The sequence below is a fragment of the Gekko japonicus genome, unplaced genomic scaffold, assembly GCF_001447785.1.
Source record: "Gekko japonicus isolate JY-2015 unplaced genomic scaffold, Gekko_japonicus_V1.1 scaffold851, whole genome shotgun sequence".
NCBI classification, from domain to species: domain Eukaryota; kingdom Metazoa; phylum Chordata; class Lepidosauria; order Squamata; family Gekkonidae; genus Gekko; species Gekko japonicus.
In genome coordinates, this window is record NW_015172579.1 from 400,675 (window position 1) to 419,615 (window position 18,941).

The window sequence follows — 18,941 nt, forward strand, 5'->3', positions numbered from 1 at the left end:
GAGCTGCGGGAGTGCTGTGGGGTAGGGGGTGGGGGGGGGGGGGGGGAGTCAGCAGATATTGCGTCTCCTCCTGCTTATTGCACAAGCACTTCCATGATTCATGGAAGAGGTAAGAGTGATTTTGTTGATTCTCCCTTCTGACAGTGGACCCCTGTGTCAAATCCCATTTACCTGAGTTTCTTCCATCCCTCAGGGCTAACTTTTCAGGAGTTGCTGATGGTGTGTCACTAAGCAAGGGGTGATGGGGTGGTCCAGCAGGTGTTATGTATTTGGATTCACAAGGGTGTGTTTGTATGATCAGATCCTTTACCAAAGTTCTAGAACAGATACAATGATTATTGGATAATATGAGTTTCCCTTACAAAAGGTTTAGGAATTTAAGGATAGGAAGCGGAATCACAGTGGAGAAACGTGATGGTGTTTCCTGGGCATCCCTATCAAGACTTACTGTTTTATTCATAAATTATATAGAATAAGTAGAAGTGGGAGGATGTTGGGGAGGTTGAGCAGAGGAGGGGTGTGTGAATGGGGCAAGTGGAAGGCAAGAAGTAGTGGGACCCTCTCCATTTGCTTGCTTTGTGTGTGTGCACATGCCTGGCTCACAGGTACCCACTATAGTTAGGTTCAAGGGTGACAGTTCGTTTTGTGGTGTTAGACTTGCCCTACATAATTTGATTGCTTGCTTCAGCCTTGTAATTATGCCCTAAAACTTTATAGGCTACTTTTTAGCTAGCACTGTTTGTGACCTCTGCTATGGCTTTTATTGGAGATTGCCATGATAGCATCACCTGCTGTTAGCCGAATTGCTTTACCTATAGCAATTGGCAAATTTTAAACTGGGTGCTTGCCAACTGTGCCAAGGTTCCATTCCCACCAAGGTTACCAGAGAGGGAGTCGAGGCTGGTGTTGTTAAAATAAATGTATTTTACTTAAGAAAATATTAATCACATACAAACAATACTGATGCACGCACACATTCAGTAAAGTTCCTTAGAAATACAGTAATAAAATAAGCACTTTTGCATTAGCAGGTAGGGTTGATGATGGGTGATACTTATCTGTCTTCATAGCTTGGTGATCCCAATGAAGAATGGATGGGGAGAAAATAGAAATCTAAGGGAGTTTAACACACGACTAGAACCAGCCAGCACATGTGGGCAGTAGAGGCAAGGGTTGGGGATAGCAAGCTGAACAAAAGGGGAGTATAAAGCAGACAGGGATTGTTGCGGGGGATGCTAGCTAGGAAGGGCCAGGTGAATGGTCCCAACCTTTTATAGGTGGTCCTTTGGGTGGGTGGCAATTGTTCCAACCTGTGGACCCACCTACCTATTAGTCCATCCCAAAACTAATCCTATTGGTTACCTATAGGAGTGGGAGGTTGCCTATAAGGAGTGGTCAATATTGAAATCTAAACCTTACTCAAAGAGGGCCATCTGGTCAGGTGTGAAACCTTGGCGTCAAGATGCTTCCTTGAAATGTAGATGAAGCTTGGCCATTCCCTTTGTGAAACAAATGTCCATTTGGCAGGAAATACCAAAGTAAAACAAAGCATGGATGTGTTGTACGTGATCCCGACTGATTCAGCAATGGGGGCTGTCTCTGCTCAAGTTGTTGTTTTGCTGACAATAATGGAGATGTGTGCTCCTTCACCAGGCTAATACTGTGTAGCTGAAACCTCATTCACGTGTAAGGCTTATGCAGGCACCTTCTGTGTGTAGTATCACAACAGGTGACTTGTCCAGCTTTCTTTGAGCCTATGGGTGTGTGTGCACAGTTCATTGTGTGTGTAGCAATAAACATAGCCCATAAAGCAAATATCAGTCTCATTCCTTAACACTGCTGCTTTCCAAAAATTCTTTGACCTTTGTGAAATACTACCAAGCATTTATGAACTCACCGTAAGCATTTCCCTAAAGCAAGTACTTTGAATAGGATCCTTCCGTAATGTAGTATGCTATTCTGTTTCAAATTTGTAACAATTTTGTCTTGGGCATCTAGAGGACTTAAAGTCTTTGTTGAAAAATTTCCCTTCATCATCAGCTGGAGATAGATAATAAGTAGTCTTCCATTTAAAAAAAAATATATATATATATATGGCTTAACTGATGAACGAACATTTACTGTCAAGTATCTGACAAAGGGAGCTTTGAATCTCAGAAGTTCATACCCCGAAAAACTTGTTGGTCTTTAAGGGGATACTGGACTCAAATCTAGCTGTCTTTGACTGTAATTGGTATAATTTTGTACTTGGTCTTTTTTGCTGCATAGTTTAAATGATCAAACACCTTAATGTATTTGGCAAATTATTCTTTCTGCTTTTGGTTAATAAAAGCCTTTCTTAGAAATATTGATAGCATGTATGTCAGGTTCCTGCCTTTCTTACAACGAATTCCTCATTTGAGAGTACATTATCAGCTAATAAATCCTTATAATGATCTAATCTGTTCAGAGAAAATAAAATCCACTGCTTTTTACTGCCTGATGCTCTAATACTTTTAGAGTACTAGTAATAGCACAGTAATTTTCTGGATGTGGGGAGTGAATTTAAATAGCACCTGCTGTGAAGTTCAGCTTTTGAAGAAAATTCTAGGCCTATGACAGTGGAAGGTACTGCTCCTTGTCTTTTTTGTGAGTTGGGCCTTCGAGACAAAGGTCTACGTTTATGTACTAAGAGGTTATAAACCTGTTATCAGTGAAGCTGGAATGAACAAATGGTGGTTGACGGCGTAAGGTAAACTATGGAGAAATACTTTCATTGTGAAGAAATATGCTTGAAGGCAGGATGATATGAATAAAATTCCTTTTTTGTTGATTTTGTTATGTGCCCTGGAAAGAAGGCAGGCATGTTCACATCATTGTATTATATAGTTGTCACTGTTTTACGATGGTTTTTATTTCAATGTCTGTTTTAGGACAAGACGAGAGTTGTTTCTCCTATAATTGATGTAATTAATATGGACAACTTCCAGTATGTGGGGGCATCAGCTGATTTAAAAGGCGGTAGGTACCCGAACTGAAGTATAAGGTTACACTTCAGTGTCCAATAATTTAAATATATCAGAACATCTAAACATACAGCTGCTGTAGTGCTGACTGTTTCACATTGCTAAATACTGAAGTTCATGGGATTGGATCCAATGGAGTGCTTTTGGGGAAGGAAGGATTTCTGCTCATGGAGTACAGCTTCCCTAACTCCTGAGGCACCCCAGAATGCCTTCCAAAATGATTCCCCTGCTGCCATTGTCATGTGTTGAAGGCACACCCGAACAAAACCATTTTAGTTGGCTGTCTATGAGAAGATAGAGGGACTGCCATCCTTCCATGCAGAGGATATTTCAAAGACTACAGAAGAAGCCTTTTTGCTTTCTAAAGGTAGGAAAAGCTAGAACAAGGACTCTGATGGTCTCAGTATGGGCAGTCTTTCAGGTATCCTATTCCAAGGCTTTTTAGAGTTCTAAAGCCAGTTTGGTGTAGTGGTTAGGAGAGCGAACTCTAATCTGGGCGAACCTGGTTTGATTCCCCACTCCTCCATATGCAGCCAGCTAGGTGATCTTGGTCAGTGATGGTTCTCTCAGAGTTCTCTCAGCCCCACCGACCTCACAGGGTGTCTGTTGTGGGGAGAGGAAGCGGAGGAGATTGTAAGATGCTCTGAGACTCTTGAGTGAAGGTTGGGGTATAAATCCAATCTCTTCTTCTAAAGGTCAGCACCAGGACTTTGAATTGTGCCTAGGAATCAGTTGAAGGCCAGTGAAGCTCTTTAAGCATAAGTGTAACATGTTCAGTGTGGAAGTCCCACTTACAGAGAATGTATGCTAGCTCCCATGAGTGAATAGTATATTGAGCTTCTACCCAACTCAGAAAGGCAGTCCAGAGAGATAAGAATATAATGGCCAGTGCAACAATTAGACAATTGAATAGATTTTCTTCTTTGTAATTTAATTATTGTATGTTGAAAACATAGTTTTTGAAATAAAATACAACTGAATTGAATGGTCAACATGGATTGGGTCTTTTATTTTCAAATAAAGGTTTTAAAGCTTTGACTTTTTGTGGGTGTCATAAAGTTTTAATGCTTACCCAATTAATTTAGTCTGGTCAGCATAACTGTTGAGAAACAATATTAACTTTTAAAAGTTCAAATTCATTATTTTAACATTTTACAGTGTTGAGTATGGTTTCTATAAATATGAATGGTTCTTCTGTGTTGACTTTCATTCTGGAACACTAGGGCCAGCCTACAGTTTCAAATCTTTTGTTTTAAAAAATGAAACTAAACACAGAAAGTAAGAGTTTCTTACAAAATAAAGAAACAAACCTCTGTGCTGTGCATGCTTTAATGTTAATATCAAATTATGCACAAATGATCCTGATGTATCATTTGCTATTAATCTCATTGTAAGCGGAAACTTTTCTAATCAAATTGGACTGATGCATCTGTATCAGATTACTTTCCTTTAATCCTCTTTAGCATTTCAGGATATATGTTATGTTTTCATTTGTATTCCAGAGGAGCCCTCTAATGTTCAGTCTTGTATATGCCACTTCAGGCTCACCAATGCCATTGAAACAGTTGCTTCTATTTGTATTAAAACAATTTCATGACAAGGAGTGTACGTTTTGTTGCCTGACACTATCTTTTGGAAAGGATAAAACCTTTTTCTATTTGAAGCAGACTTTAAAAGTTCCTAATTAGTTAATTCACTGCTGGCAGAGGTCTGTTACTGCAATTATGGGGTGATTAGAAGAACACCACTATAGCGTGTGCAAAATAGTAGGTGTTTTTTTTACAGTTATTTGTTTAGGGTCATCCCTTCTTGTTGCACCAATTGGGAATAGTGGCCACTATGCTATTAAGTTCATGCCAATGGAATGTTACTCCTGACCAGTGTTCCCTCTAAGCTGAGTTAGTGTGTGCTAGCTCACAGTTTTTTAGCCTCCAGCTCACACATTTTTGTCTTTGCTCAGGAAGGATGGCTCCAGAGCAAACTAATTTATGCAGTAGCCAAATCGCTCGCTCCCAACTTTAATGCCAGTAGCTCACAAAGTAGAATTTTTGCTCACAAGACTCCACAGCTTAGAGGGAACATTGACGTCCCAAACAGTAACATTTTATTTCAAATGAGGGAATTTTACAAAAGTGAGGGAACTAGTTAGAAGGAAGCTAAAAAAGAAACTCAAGAGAGTTAAATCCCTACAGGATGCTTGGAAGCGAATTAAACCGTATTAATTGAAACCCAGAAAGAATGCATTCCCCATGTTAGGAAAGGTACTGCCAAGTGTAAAATAATGTCTGTGTAGTTAATGATTGAAGTAAAGTCCTGCTTGTCCAACCTTTAAGAGTTCTTTGAGAAAATGAACAGGCATATAGGTAACGTGACTTGGTAGACATTGTATACTTGGACTTTCAACACTTTTGACAAGGTCCCTCACCAAGACTCCTGTGTAAGCTTAGCAGTCATGTGGTAAGAGGGCAAGTCTTTTTATGGGTTAAAAATTGGTTAAATGAAAGGAAGAAGAGACAGTGAACAAATAATCCTTTCAACAAAGGGAAGCAAGCAGTGGGGTCCCACAAGGATCTTTATTGTGGCTGGTGTTATTTGATTTGGTCATAAAAGATCTGTAACTAGAGGTGAGCAGTGCAGTGGCCAACTTTTTAGATGGCACAGAAGTATTCAGGGTAGTGAAAACCAGGTGGGCTAGTGTGAAGAGCTTCAGGAGAATCTCCACAAATGAATGGGCAACAGTGTGGCAAATTCACTGTAGGTCAATGGAAAGTGATACACATTTGAACAAAAAAATCCCAGCTCTTAGGTATATGCTACTGAGGTCAATGAAAATGCCAGCCTAATGTGGCTCATCATTAAAAAAAGGCTAATTCCTTGGTGGGGGGTTATCAGGAATGGAATTGAAAATAAAATAACCAGTATTATAATGCCCCTGTATAGATCTGTGGTGTGACCTCATTGGGAGTAGTGTGCAGTTCTCGTCACTGTATCTCAAAAGGATATTGCAGGGGGATGTGGCGACACCGAAGATCATGGTGGTGGTCGCTTAAAACCTATGCTCCACTGCCCTTCTTCCCCCACACCCTCAAACAAGCCCTTTTTAACTATTCTTAGAAAGATAATATGGGTAAAAACAATGGAAATCCTATCAGCTTACCAAAATTGACATCAAAGACTGCACAAACATACTTAAGTACAAAAGAAACCAGATCGGAGTTAAAACTCACAGAGACTGATAAATTCAAAATGGCGGATGAAAGCTCCTTCTCATGAATTTTAGAGACAGTCCTACATAAACAAGACCTCACAGCATTATTCGAAAAATGGAAACGAGATTAAGTGAAAAAATGCTTCAAATCATACAATCCTCTTTAAGAATAATTGCACAGACAGCGGAATCAGCACTTAAAATGGGAACCGCACTAAAAACCAACCTGAGAGACTTGCGTACTTTAGAACTACAATCAAGAGATTGTCTGCTGGCAGTTGAAACACAATTAAATTAATTTAACATTTCGTGGGATTCCGGAGGGGGTGGAGGAATCTATAAATACTGTAAGTTTTTTAGCTGTTGTAGATTTTCTGGGTTGTATGGCCGTGGTCTTGTCATTGTAGGACTTGACGTTTCAGGCTGGGCTCTCCTATAAATCCACATCGCAGAGTTCCCTGTGATCTGCTAGTGCAATTCACAGAGTGGGAAACATGAAAAAAATACTAGATGAAACAAGAGTTAACGGTTACCTTTTATTTAAAGATCTGCATATATTGGTTTTTCCCAACGTCCCTCAGGAAGCCCTGGCTATTTGACACCTTCTGAAGCCTATTACTATAAAACTGCATGCAGCAAATATTAAATATGTAAATGTTAGAGGGACCAAACAGGGCTGCCCCCTGTCACCTCTAATTTTTGCTCTTGTGATGGAACCCCTAGCGAAAGAACTTTGGAGGAATCGAACATTTACTGGGATAAATATTGGAGATTATGAACAGAAAATAAATCTGCATGCTGATGACCTTACTCTATACATCTCATACTCTCCTCAATCCAAATCCAAAATATATCCTATTCATCATCATCAGATGGCAAAACTACAACTACAAAGAGACTTCCCATACCACTAGATCACGGATGAATGGCAACATTTGGGTGTTTAGATACCCCTGGATTTAAAAGATTTATTTTCGTGTAACTTTCACCAATTATTCCAAAACATACAGGCTGATTTCAAAAACTGGGGTGTCTCTACATCCATCTCTGTTGGATCGGTTCCATATGGTCAAGAGTTTCATTTTGCCTAAATTTCTCTTTCTTTTTTGCTCTTTTCCCATTTTTGGGGGGATGGCAAAAGATCTAGGATCAATTGCAGTATGCTACATAATCTTCATGTTTAGGAGGATTTAATTTTCCATCATTACGATCTTACTTTGAAGCAACTGTTCTCTCACAAAGATTCTCAAACTCCTTGGATGCAAATAGAACAGATTTACTCCACACCATATAATCTGCAAGAAATATTTTGGCTGCTGCCAACCTGTCAGTCCAGATCTATTAAAAACAACTTGTTATTGTCAACATCAATCAAAAATTGGGATCAAAAAAATAAACTTCTACCAACAGGTATATCACAACTTGTGACCTTCATGAAATTGAACACATTTGAAAATTGGATAAAAGCAGGATTTTCATGCCCCTTTGATCTAGTACAGAAGGGCAAAATTCAAGAAGAAAATTACTTTGATCAAAAAATAGGTCTAGAAATTCTGTGGTATCAATATCCACAACTTAAAAATGTGTTGGAATATCTGGCCAATTTGGGAACGTTCCAAAGAGACATGACCAATTTTGAAAAAATCATTCTGGTTTATCCACACTCTCCTAAAGGCCTTCTCTCCAAGCTTTATAAATACTTTTAATGGAAGATAACTTAAAGATATTAAAACATCAAAAACGTTGGGAAGATGAGCGGCAATTAACTCTACAGGATACCTACTGGAACACTATATGGGCCTCACCAGCGAATACTTCCACGATATATAACATTCGTATACAGTTTTTTAAACTTGCATCTTGTTGGTACCTCACTCCACATCAGTTACATAAAATGAACTCAGCCAACAAACCATCCTGTTGGAAGAAATGCAACCTAATTGGTACTTACCTACATTGTTGGTGGGACTGCCCAGGGATTCAGCAATTTTGGAAAGATGTGATAAAGCAGATTAACATGATTACTTCACAATCTCTCTCCTGTAAACCCGAGATTATGCTCTTGGATTTATGGGATGATTCAATTAGAGAGAATGCTAAGGATCTTACCGCTATACTTTTAGCAACTGACAATAGCTGTGGCATGGAAGTCCCCTTCTCTGCTGACCTTATCTGCTTGGCATGATAAACTGTGGGACCAGTTTGTTATGGCCAAGATTTCTGACTTTATTCAAAGATCACAGACAACTCCTACACCAATTTACTCTAAATTAGTTTGTATATGGGCACCTGTATTTTTTTTTTAATAAATATTTTTATTGGGTTTTTTCAATGCCATGCTTACATCTTTACACACATAATTCATCCAGTTTTTACATTATATAGGTATTTCCTAAACAGCAACAAGTTCATTAAAACAACTACATTTTCTTCCTTAATCAATCATAGATTAGAACTTTTTCCCCCGTACATGCATCCAATAATAATACTTTGTAATTTTCTTTATCCGCCTAACTTTCTTGAGACAGTCCACTATCTTACTTCCCACTTATTCCAACCTTGGCGCTTATCCTACTGTTTAGATTTTTATATCTTTTAAAAACTTATTTTTATTCTATTTTAAATTTTTGTTTCTTTTTATTTTAAATTTTCCACTATATTCATTGTATACCTCCTGACTACTCCTGTCAGAATTGTTCTATAATATTCTTTAGTTTCATTAAACTCTAAAAGGTAACAAAGAAATATATTATCTGATATTTTAAGTTCCTTTGCAAAGAGGGCAATAAACCAAAACCAATAAATACATTTAACCAAAATCCAAACAAAGAATCATATCAGTTCCATCACCATTCCATTAATGCTTAACCCTAACCCCTATCTTCTGTTTTCAATTTATTCTAATTTAAACAGTTATATCATACACCTATAAACAAACTATAAATAAAATCATGTAGTTTAATTTACCTTCTAAACATCATTAAAATTCCTAACATCAATTCATTCTGATCCAAACAATCCATATATCTTTCATTTTAAACCACATAGATCAATAATTGGATAACAATTACATAATTGCTCAAATCATTCCATTTCATTTCAACACCACATAAATCAATAATAAAATCCCTAAATACTTATTCCCAAATCCTACCTGCTAATTTCAATTTATTCTAATTTAAACAGTTCATATCATTTATCTATGAACAAGATATCAATAAATTACTATAATTTAATTTGCCTTCTAAACATCATTATGGATCCCTAATTTCTGTATCCTAATATCAGTTTGGTCAAAACAATCCATATTCTACACCTGTAGTCAAAAATTTAAATCATATACTTTGGTTTGCCTTCTATACATCATTAGTTTTCCTATCTTCAACAACCTATCAACATGTTCTTTCCCTTTATACAAATGGTAATTCATGTCCGATCTTTCCTCAATATTTCTTGGCGCAATCTGTCTCCATAACATCCTGAGTCTTTGAATCTTAGACACATTTCGGTCTCGCTTTCCCCTTCTCCACTTTTTCTTCCCTTTAAACCTCATTCCCTTTCCTTTCATCTTCTCTCTCTTCTCTCTCTTCACCTGACTTCCCTCTTTTGTTTCCTCAGTTTGCCTTCGTACCGATGTATGCGCCAGCTCCAAATCCTCCTCTTCAACCTCCAGAGTCTGTTCCATACTGTCCATATCCTCCTTTTCGTGCTCAGGCTCCAGAGTCTGTTCCCTGTTCTCCGACCTCTGTGTATGATTTTCAATAGTCTCGGTACGTTCCAATACCATATGAGGTTCATGGAGATTTGCGAATGTTGCTTTAAAGCCCTCCTTAATACCTTCCGCAATTCCTTCTCTTAGAGCCTCTAGAAACTGTTGCATCGTCATTTCAACCACCAGCTCGTCCTCAACCATTTCATTCTTAAACTCAGTTCCCCTTTCGGACGACATTTTCAGAATTAATAGTCCTGTCCCATGAAAATAACACTTTTTCCCTGTTGAAAAGCAGAAGAAGAAAAAAGGAAATACTTAGCTCTTTCTCTTTTCTGGCCGCTTTTGTTTTCCTGTTAGAGCCAAACAGTTCGGGGTTTCTTTGTATCCACTTAAAGATGCATGTACTTGCTATATCTTCGTTGCTGTGTTTATATTCCTTACGAATGTAAATAAAAACAGGCAGAAGGCAGCAGCTATAGAGAATATGGCAGCCATGTTCTCTCTCGCAATCCGCGCTCGCTTCAGGGTAGGAAGCGGACACCGCCCCGCGTTGCCAGTCACGGGGGGGCCGCAACAAAAAAAACCCTGCTCCAGCACTCCCCACAAGAGTGCTGTTAGGGCTCTCCCGGACTCCGGGAGGCCCCGAAAAACACGAAAAGGAGTCGGGCGTCTCGGAGCGACCCGAGATCCGCCCGTCGCCACGCCGTGCAGCCGCTCTGCTGGGCACCTGTATTGAGTTTCATGTCTGCACAGGATTTGCTTCCCTCGAATTCAATCTACCATAAATGGCTCCATTTGTAAAGCACTCTTGAATCTGACCAATTGTTGTGAATTCTGCCCAATGACCCGAGCCGCTTTTTTTCAGGAACATTATCTTACTGGGTTCTATTGGTTTTCTTGTTATGTTTTGTTGATAGTTATAAGAAACATTTCGTGAGTTTTGTGGTTAAATGTTATGACTTTTGGGTTATTCTACTATAGTTGATTGATTGTAATGCTATTTTTCATATTTAATAAAGTATTGGATTATTATTATTTTTAAAAAAGGATATTGCAGAATTGGAAAATGTACAAAAGAGGGCAACCAAGATGATTAAGAAGGTGAGGTAACTTTCCTATGAGGAAAGGCTGAAGAGTTTGGAACCTTTCAGTTTAGAAAAGAGACGAGGGGGGGGCTGTGATTATAAAATTATGCACAGAACAGAGAGAATGGACAGAGAACTTTTTCTCACTTGCCAGAAATACTAGAATTTGGCGATAGATCCAGAGGAGTTAGCTATGTTAGTCTGTTGCTGCAAAATAGTAAAAAGTCCAGTAGCACCTTTAAGACTAACAAACTTTATTGTAGCATAAGCTTTTGAGAAACACAGCTGTCTTCATTAGATGCATTGAGAATTTGGGGGTGTCCCATGGAGCTGATGGGCAGTAGTTTCAAGATAAACAAAAGGATGTATTGCTTTATTCAGCAAGTGATTAAAATGTGGAATTCGCTGCCACATGATGTAGTGATGGCCACAGGCATAGACAGTGTTGGGGGCTGGGTGCAGTCGCAGTCAGAGTCCAGAGTCAGCGTCAATGTTGGCCCAAAGTCAGGGTTCCAGAAGTCAGACAAGGCAGGGTCATTCTGTCCAAAGTCAGACACAAGAACAAGTAGGACCAAGATCCAAGTCCAAAGCTGATCCAAAGGTCACTGGGGCAAAGCAGAGTCAGGAGCTGTAGCCACAGAGTTCACTGGGTGGTGACTTGTTGCTTCCACATTGAGCAGTCTCTCTTGATTGGCTTTTATAGGCATCTGCTGGAAGGTCTTACTTGCAGCCAACTGGGAGTAACCTTGCAGCTACTTATCTGCAAGCAGCTGGCATCGGACCAGGAGACATGCATTTTGTCTTCTCTCCTGGAGCTCCATTCTAAGCCTTCACCTCCAGTGCTCAAAGGAGCTGGGTGAAACAGGAGGGCTGGTAATGACCACCGGGGCTTCATCTGTTGGAATGGGGCTGGAAGGTGCAGGCAGCTCTGTATCAGCTGTGAACTCTGACAAGCCTATAACATCTTGCTTGCTGGCTCTGCTGATTCAGAGCTAGTTACACAGGACTCCTCTCCTCCTGAGGAGTCTGTCTCTCCTGACTGACCCATGACAGACAGCTTTAAAAGGGGATTAGACAGAGGTTCAGGGAGGATAGGTCTGGCACTGACTAATTGGAACCTTTGCATTCAGAGGCAGTAAACCTCTGCAAACCAGTGCCAGGAGGCAAAATTGGAGAAGGCTTTGACTTCTGTGCTCTGTTGCTGGAGTTCCAGAGGAACTGTTTGGCCACTGTGTGAGACAGGATGCCGGACTAGATGAACCACCAGGCTGATCCAGCAAGGCTGTTCTTATGGGGTTAGAGGAAAAATATTCCTGTTGATGGGCTTTTTATAATGGCTTCCTGTTGGCTTTTGCCTATGGACTACTGAAAGTTTATTTAAGTGGCTTATTTATTTAGAAAATTTCTGTGCATAGGCAGTATGCAGCTGTTATTTCTCTAGGACAGTGGAAACACTTCTGTCTTTTCTCCTTTGTAGAGAAAAGTACTTGTTGTTTCATTTTTAAATATATGAATTCAGGGCAGGTAGAGGGGCTCACTGAAGGAAGGAGATAGTCACAGGGCTTCCTAATTACACCCGCTTCCCCTAACTATATGCAAATTTGTAGAATGATAAGCAGTTTCTCATCTACTCTCTCACACTTAAAAGAATCTGTTCTCTAATTGGTTACATAAACACATATGTGAATATCCTTTTGCTTATTTATGTTATTTACAGTCTGCCTTTCTCATGCATTTTGTGATCTTCTGAAGCTACTGTTTAAAAACATCTACTTTTAGCCTTTGTGAGTATATGTGTGTGAGACAGCAAGCATTTGCCAATAAGTATCTAGAAGACCAACATCTTTTGCACTAGTGGTGATCATATGTCTAAAGGCCAGTCTCAGCATTTCCAGGTTAAAGCTTGAAGTGCTATGGAAATCTGCAATCTCTTAGAATGGCTATTATAATGGAGCTCTCATCAAGAATGTGTGTACTGTTCTATAAATACAGAATCCCTGAAAAGAGAGTACATAGCTACAGTCTGAGGCATGCTGCCAAGTTGGTTTGACTGCTCTAAGAGGCCTGGCAACTCCCAAGTCTTTGCTTTTTAAAGATTTACACGAAGCTGCTTGATATGTAAATCCATCCTAAAAGAGCCACTACAAAACCTGTGTACCACAGGTAATGTGATAGATGCATGACATACCATATAGGAGAAGCTATGGAGATCTGTGTAGACCGTTGCTTGGGTATGAATGGGGTAGATTGTAATAATTATTTTGCTTTGACAGCCTAAATGAATCTACTTCTGGATTCGTTCAACTGTTCAAACTTCGTTTGAATATATTTCTATCAAATATGGACAATCCTTTATTAAGCATTCCCCAAAAGGGGCCCGCAGTTCTTTGATTCCAGAAATGTATAGAAATGCTAAAGATATGATTGCACGGTTAACCAGTAGTTTTCTTTGTATGTTATGTATAAAATTACTTAAAAATATTTTTTTAAAAAAGTAGTCTACCCCCTATCTTTTAAAGAATTTGAATGCTAATATATAAAGCACTTGTAGGAGATCCTGGCAGGGATAGAGAACTTTCTGAGAATGGTTAGGATGGAAGGGAAGGTTTGGTGCAGAAGCAGGAAGAATTTCATAGATTTTCATTCCCAGCACAGCTGCATGGAGACTGGGCATATAGGGGCAAGAACAGAAAGCATGCCCCTTTCTTCACAGCCTTTAGGGATTTTTTTCCAATGGCTCACCTTGTGGACAGGGTGGCGGAATGTGTGTGTAAATAAATAAATAAATGTTGTAACCTAAAACAAACACCAATGAAAAAAAAACTTAAACCTTTAAAAATAAAGTATGGGAATAGTATATGGAGTTTTATAAAGTTTGTGCTTCATGTAGTGTGTACCAAAAAATGAAAATGTAGGATTTGGGTTGTCTTTGCACTTGCATGCAACTTACCCTGACCATGAACAGGTGGAAATGGGGTAATGTAATTTGGCAGCATTGAAGAAAAATCACAGTAGCATTGATAACAGCCAAAATAAATTTGAATGTTCAAGTATCCTGTTGCTTGTAGTATGCCCCTCGAGGTGTAATTACACTAAATCTAGTAGCAAAGGAATACCAAAGCAAGCCTAAATTGGTGAATGAGATTCAACATCCATGCAGTTCTTGAAGACCGACGCTTATTCAGCAGTTTACTTTGCACTTTTTCTTCTAGAATCATTTATTCAAAAGAGGAATGAAGCAAACTGATGTGATACCTGACTCTGTTCCCTACCTCTTTCTAGGCTTTGATTGGAATCTGGTATTCAAATGGGATTACATGACACCAGAGCAAAGAAGAACACGGCAAGGAAACCCAGTTGCTCCCATAAAGTATGTTCCTGCCATCACCCTTCCCCTCACAAACCAATATTGTTGCTCTTAGTAAGTGCAACTTTCTGAGTTACCATCTCCCTAGTCATGCCTCTCATACTGCCCTTGAATTATCTTGAGTATCACGAAACTCCCTGAGAGCCACTGTCAGAGAGCTTGCAAGGTAGAAACAGTTTAAATAAATAAATACATACGTACAGGAGGAAATTACTGCAGTTTAATGTGGGTTCAGAATATTGCAGGTTCATACATGGAGAAAAGCTAACATAGTGGTTTTTCCGTGCTAATCTCTAGAAGTACAGGCTTGCTGTGGAAATTTTCATTGCCAGTGGGCAGAGTTTTTCTGCTATGAAATGGATCACTGCAAAATACTACAGGTGAATGCTGCCTGCATGTAGACATAGGCTGAGACTGCATCATGTACAAAAAAGGAAAAAAACCAAACAGTGCTTGAACATTTTAGTGACTGAGCAGCATTGCTGTTAATGCACAGCTTACTGGCAAAGTAGATGATGCCAGAGCAGATTTCTCTGATTAGTTCTCCCTGAAATGGAAAAAAGAGCTGGTCTAATTCATTGCAACTTGCTGGTCTACTCTAATACATGGAATAACAGTGGGCAGCTTGTATCAGAAGATAAGCACATAAATTATTGTCTACTGCAGTTAGTTCTTATTACAATGAAGCTTTTAAGCACACACATCTGGACTACTAGGCTCTCATTTCTCTGACATCATCAAAGGAATTTTACATTTCATAAGCATCAAAGATAATCTTTTCCAGAGAACAGGAAATTTCTTGAAAGATTTCTAGTCCATAAAAAGACAAGTTCGAATGTTTATGGGCCATGCTTGGTGAATTCTCCAGAGCAGAGAAGGCGCTGTGTGGGACTTGTATACCTGATGCAATGCCTTGTCCCTCCTGATGAACAGAAACAGCAGCAGCACAATCAAATGTATAGAAATGTTTGTAATTTATGCATATGGTCCTGATATATAAATAAGTACTAGGAATAGAGTTCTACATTCATTGGTAAGGTGGTTCAGAAGAGAAAACTTAATATTACCTAGCTGCAAACTAATCCTAAAAGTAAATAGCAAAACAACGTTTGTGCTTGTAAGGAATATGAAAAGTGGTTAACCAGGAACAGTCTTGGCCACATTACATGCGACAGAGTAACTTCCGGTGTTAGTAATTACAGGTAACTAGAACTGAATGGATTTCTTTCTTAGATATGAGTAGAAAATGGTCAGCTGGAGGGTTTTAATATGATTATCCCACATAACATGAGTTCTCTGTTCTTTACCTTCTGTCTCATTAGGACACCAATGATCGCTGGTGGACTCTTTGTGATGGACAAACTTTATTTTGAAGAGCTAGGAAAGTATGATATGATGATGGATGTGTGGGGTGGAGAAAATCTAGGTATGCATCTTTCCTTTTAGAAATGTTTTGAAGAAAAATTGTACTGTGACCCAATTTTCATGAGTTCACGGCCTTCAGATTTTTGCCTGGAAAAGATTAAAATGACAGTTAATACTTTAAGTGGATTACTGGCAAACACTCAGCCAAAACAGAGCTGCATTTTAAAATCAGAGCATAATTTTGGAAAAATAAGAAGGGTGTGTGTGTAGAGGGCACCTGAGTTAAATGGTCTTTGTACAATAGATCAGCAAAACCGCAAATGGAGGATGGTTCTGCTGATTCTGATGTCACGGCCATCTGTGGTTTGTCCCAAACCTAGAAGGTAGGGGAGGGGGAAGTAGGAGTAGGGTTTTGCACAAATGAACTCAAAAGATCCTTGGCAGTTTGTTTATGCAGCACCGTGACATAGTTTCCCCATTGCATCTGAACAATGGCATTTATAAAATAAAACTAATTTAAATGCAGTGTTCAAAGTGCCACGTTCAACGGGGCTTGAAAAGGTGTCTTACACAGTTTAAACACTTAAAGTAGAATTATAAAAGTGACTTGAATTGATTAATACTATCAGTATCTGTAGACTCTTGGCGCTTTAGTTGAAGATGAATTTGTGATTTTTATAGTCGCATCTCTGATTTTCTTGTTGGTATTAGAGCTGAATTTGAGTCCAGTAGCACCTTAAAGACCAACAGGATTTCCAGAGTACGAGCTTTCGAGAGTCAAAGCAACCTTTATCTGATACTAGCCTGATACCCGTGCTTCGCTATGGTATTTAAGTTCCATAAATCCAGTTCTAATACCGATGATGTGAAGTTTGAAATGTGACATTTGTTGTAGGAATTGTAATAGAGAAGATTGTAGTGTAAAAAATGAAGTGAGACATACGTACTCCCCCCCCCCTCTACTGAAGGACTTCTCTGTAGACCACATTGGTGGTTCTGCCCTCAGGTACTAGGATCACCAGGCTGCTTGGTGAGCTCACTCTGGATCAGGCCACATAGAACTGTCCATCTAAGAAGCAGTCGTCTGTTAAGTCAGTTCCTGCCACCTTCCACAAAAGTGATGGCCCCTCTACTTGTGTTCCTGGATTGTTTTGCTCATATGGAGACTGTGTTGTTCTGAGCACCTCAGGGTGATCTTGCTGGTACTTGGCCTGTGCAGCTCAGTGCACTGCAGGAGTACTATGTGCAAATGTCTTCGCCGCATTCCTAAGTTGCCTCCTCCTGGCAGCTGCCTGTCCAGTGTAGGAGGGGGAGGGGGGAGGAGTATTAGAAGCCACTGTGGAGGCAGGGCTGGCAGGATAACTAAGGTGTTACTGCTGTGGCAGGCTCCATTGTGACTTTAAGTACCCTGCACCCGCTGCTGCACCTGACAGACAACCACCTGTTAGGTGTAGGAGGTGGGGGGAGTGTGTTGGAAGCCATCAGAGAGGCTGGGCCAGCAGCATCGTTAAGGTGATCCTGCTGGGGCAGTGTCCCTGATGGAGTAAAGTATTCTGGCCCTGTTCCTACACCTGACAGACACCCGCCGTCTGGTGTTGGGGGGGATTGTATTTAAAGGCATCTGAGAGGTTGGGCCAGCAGCAGGGCTAAGGCAGTCCTGCTGAGCAAACCTCTCCGGCAGCTGTAAGCATGCCACCTCCTCTTCTATACCTGACAGACAGCTGCCTGTAGCAGGGGGAGGGGGAGGAGTATTAGAAGCCACTGTGAAGGCAGGGCCGGCAGGATCACTAAGGTGTTACTGCTGGGGCAGGCTCCCTCGTGGCTTTAAGCATCCTGCAACCGCTGCTGCACCTGACAGACAACTGTCTGTTAGGTGTAGGAAGTGGGGGGGGGAGTGTATTGGAAGCCATCAGAGAGGCTGGGCCAGCAGCATTACTGCACCTCACAGGTGGTTGTTGGCCATTCCTGATTTCCTCAGCTGTCATTAGCTATCTGGAGACTTCTGTAATGGTTGGCTTTTTTACCTCAGAACACTGCAGCTGACCAATCAGAGAGTGGGGGGTGCAAGGAGGCAGCAGCCTGGAAGCCGCATAGGAATCAATGGGGGGAGCACATTTTACCCCTTTTGACCCCCTTAGGGGGTCGAATTTCTAGAAATCCCTTCTTAGTGAGCATCTATGCCATGGTAGGAGCGCTCTCCCCAAATTTGGTGTCTCTAGGTCCAGCGGTTTGGCCTGAACATTGATTTTACAGTGAGGGGACTTTCTTTTCTATATATAGATGAAGCTTTGACTCTTGAAAGCTCATACTCTGAATTCTGGTTGGTCTTGAAGGTGCTACTGGACTCAGATCCAGCTCTTCTCCTGCAGACCATCATGGCTACACTCCTGAAACTTGTTCCTGTTAGGGGTCCTTATTCTTAAGTGCCAAAATAGTAACAGATCTCCATGTAGTTGTGTTTGCCTACCAGATTCTGGATCCAGAAATGCATATACCCTTGAACTACAAGTACACAGTGATGAAATACCATCATAACATAGACAGCTTGAGGGTTTCCTAGAGGTGGGAATGTGATCCAGTGAGACCCAGTGTGGTTTGTGATTTATTAAAGTACTGGCTAGGATCTGGGTGACCTCAGTTCTAATCCCCGCTTGTGCCGTGGAAGCTTACTGGGTGACCTTGGGCTGGGCCATTCACACAATCTCAGCCTAACCTATCTCACAGGTTATTGTGAGGATGAAATGGAGTAGCGGGGTATGCTGGAAGCTGCTTTGGGTCCCCATTGGGCAGAGAGGCAGGCTATAAATAAATAAAAGAATCTCTAGGGAGGCTGAAATTAGGAAGAAGCAGAAAATGAGGCAAAGCATTCACGTTAGGGGTTTGAAATGAGTAGTGGATAAAAATGGCATGAGGTAAAAAGAGCTATGAATGGTCTATTTCTTGTGTTAAAGTGGGTTTATTTATTTACTTATGTGCCACCTTCTATGTATATCCCACTTTTCTCCCTGGTGGGGCCCAAAGCAACTTACACCGTTCTTTCCTCCATTTTATCCTCACAACAACCCTGTGGGGTAGATTAGACTGAGCTGAGTGACTGGCCCATAGTCACCCAACACAATTCCATGGCAGCATGGGAATTCAAACCAGAGTCTCCCAGATCCTGGGCTGACACTCTAACCACTACACCACATTGGCTATC

At 40.4% G+C, this 18,941-nt stretch overlaps 1 protein-coding gene across 1 annotated transcript in view; it reads left to right on the forward strand.

Moving 5' to 3' along the window:
* The window catches only part of GALNT2 (polypeptide N-acetylgalactosaminyltransferase 2), a 104,152-nt gene that overhangs the window by 79,122 nt on the left and 6,089 nt on the right, over positions 1-18,941 (forward strand). Inside the window, exons 8-10 of the mRNA XM_015421436.1 lie at positions 2,913-3,000; positions 14,293-14,380; positions 15,700-15,803. Of these exons, the coding sequence (XP_015276922.1) occupies positions 2,913-3,000; positions 14,293-14,380; positions 15,700-15,803 (280 nt within the window). The remainder of the gene's footprint in view (positions 1-2,912; positions 3,001-14,292; positions 14,381-15,699; positions 15,804-18,941) is intronic.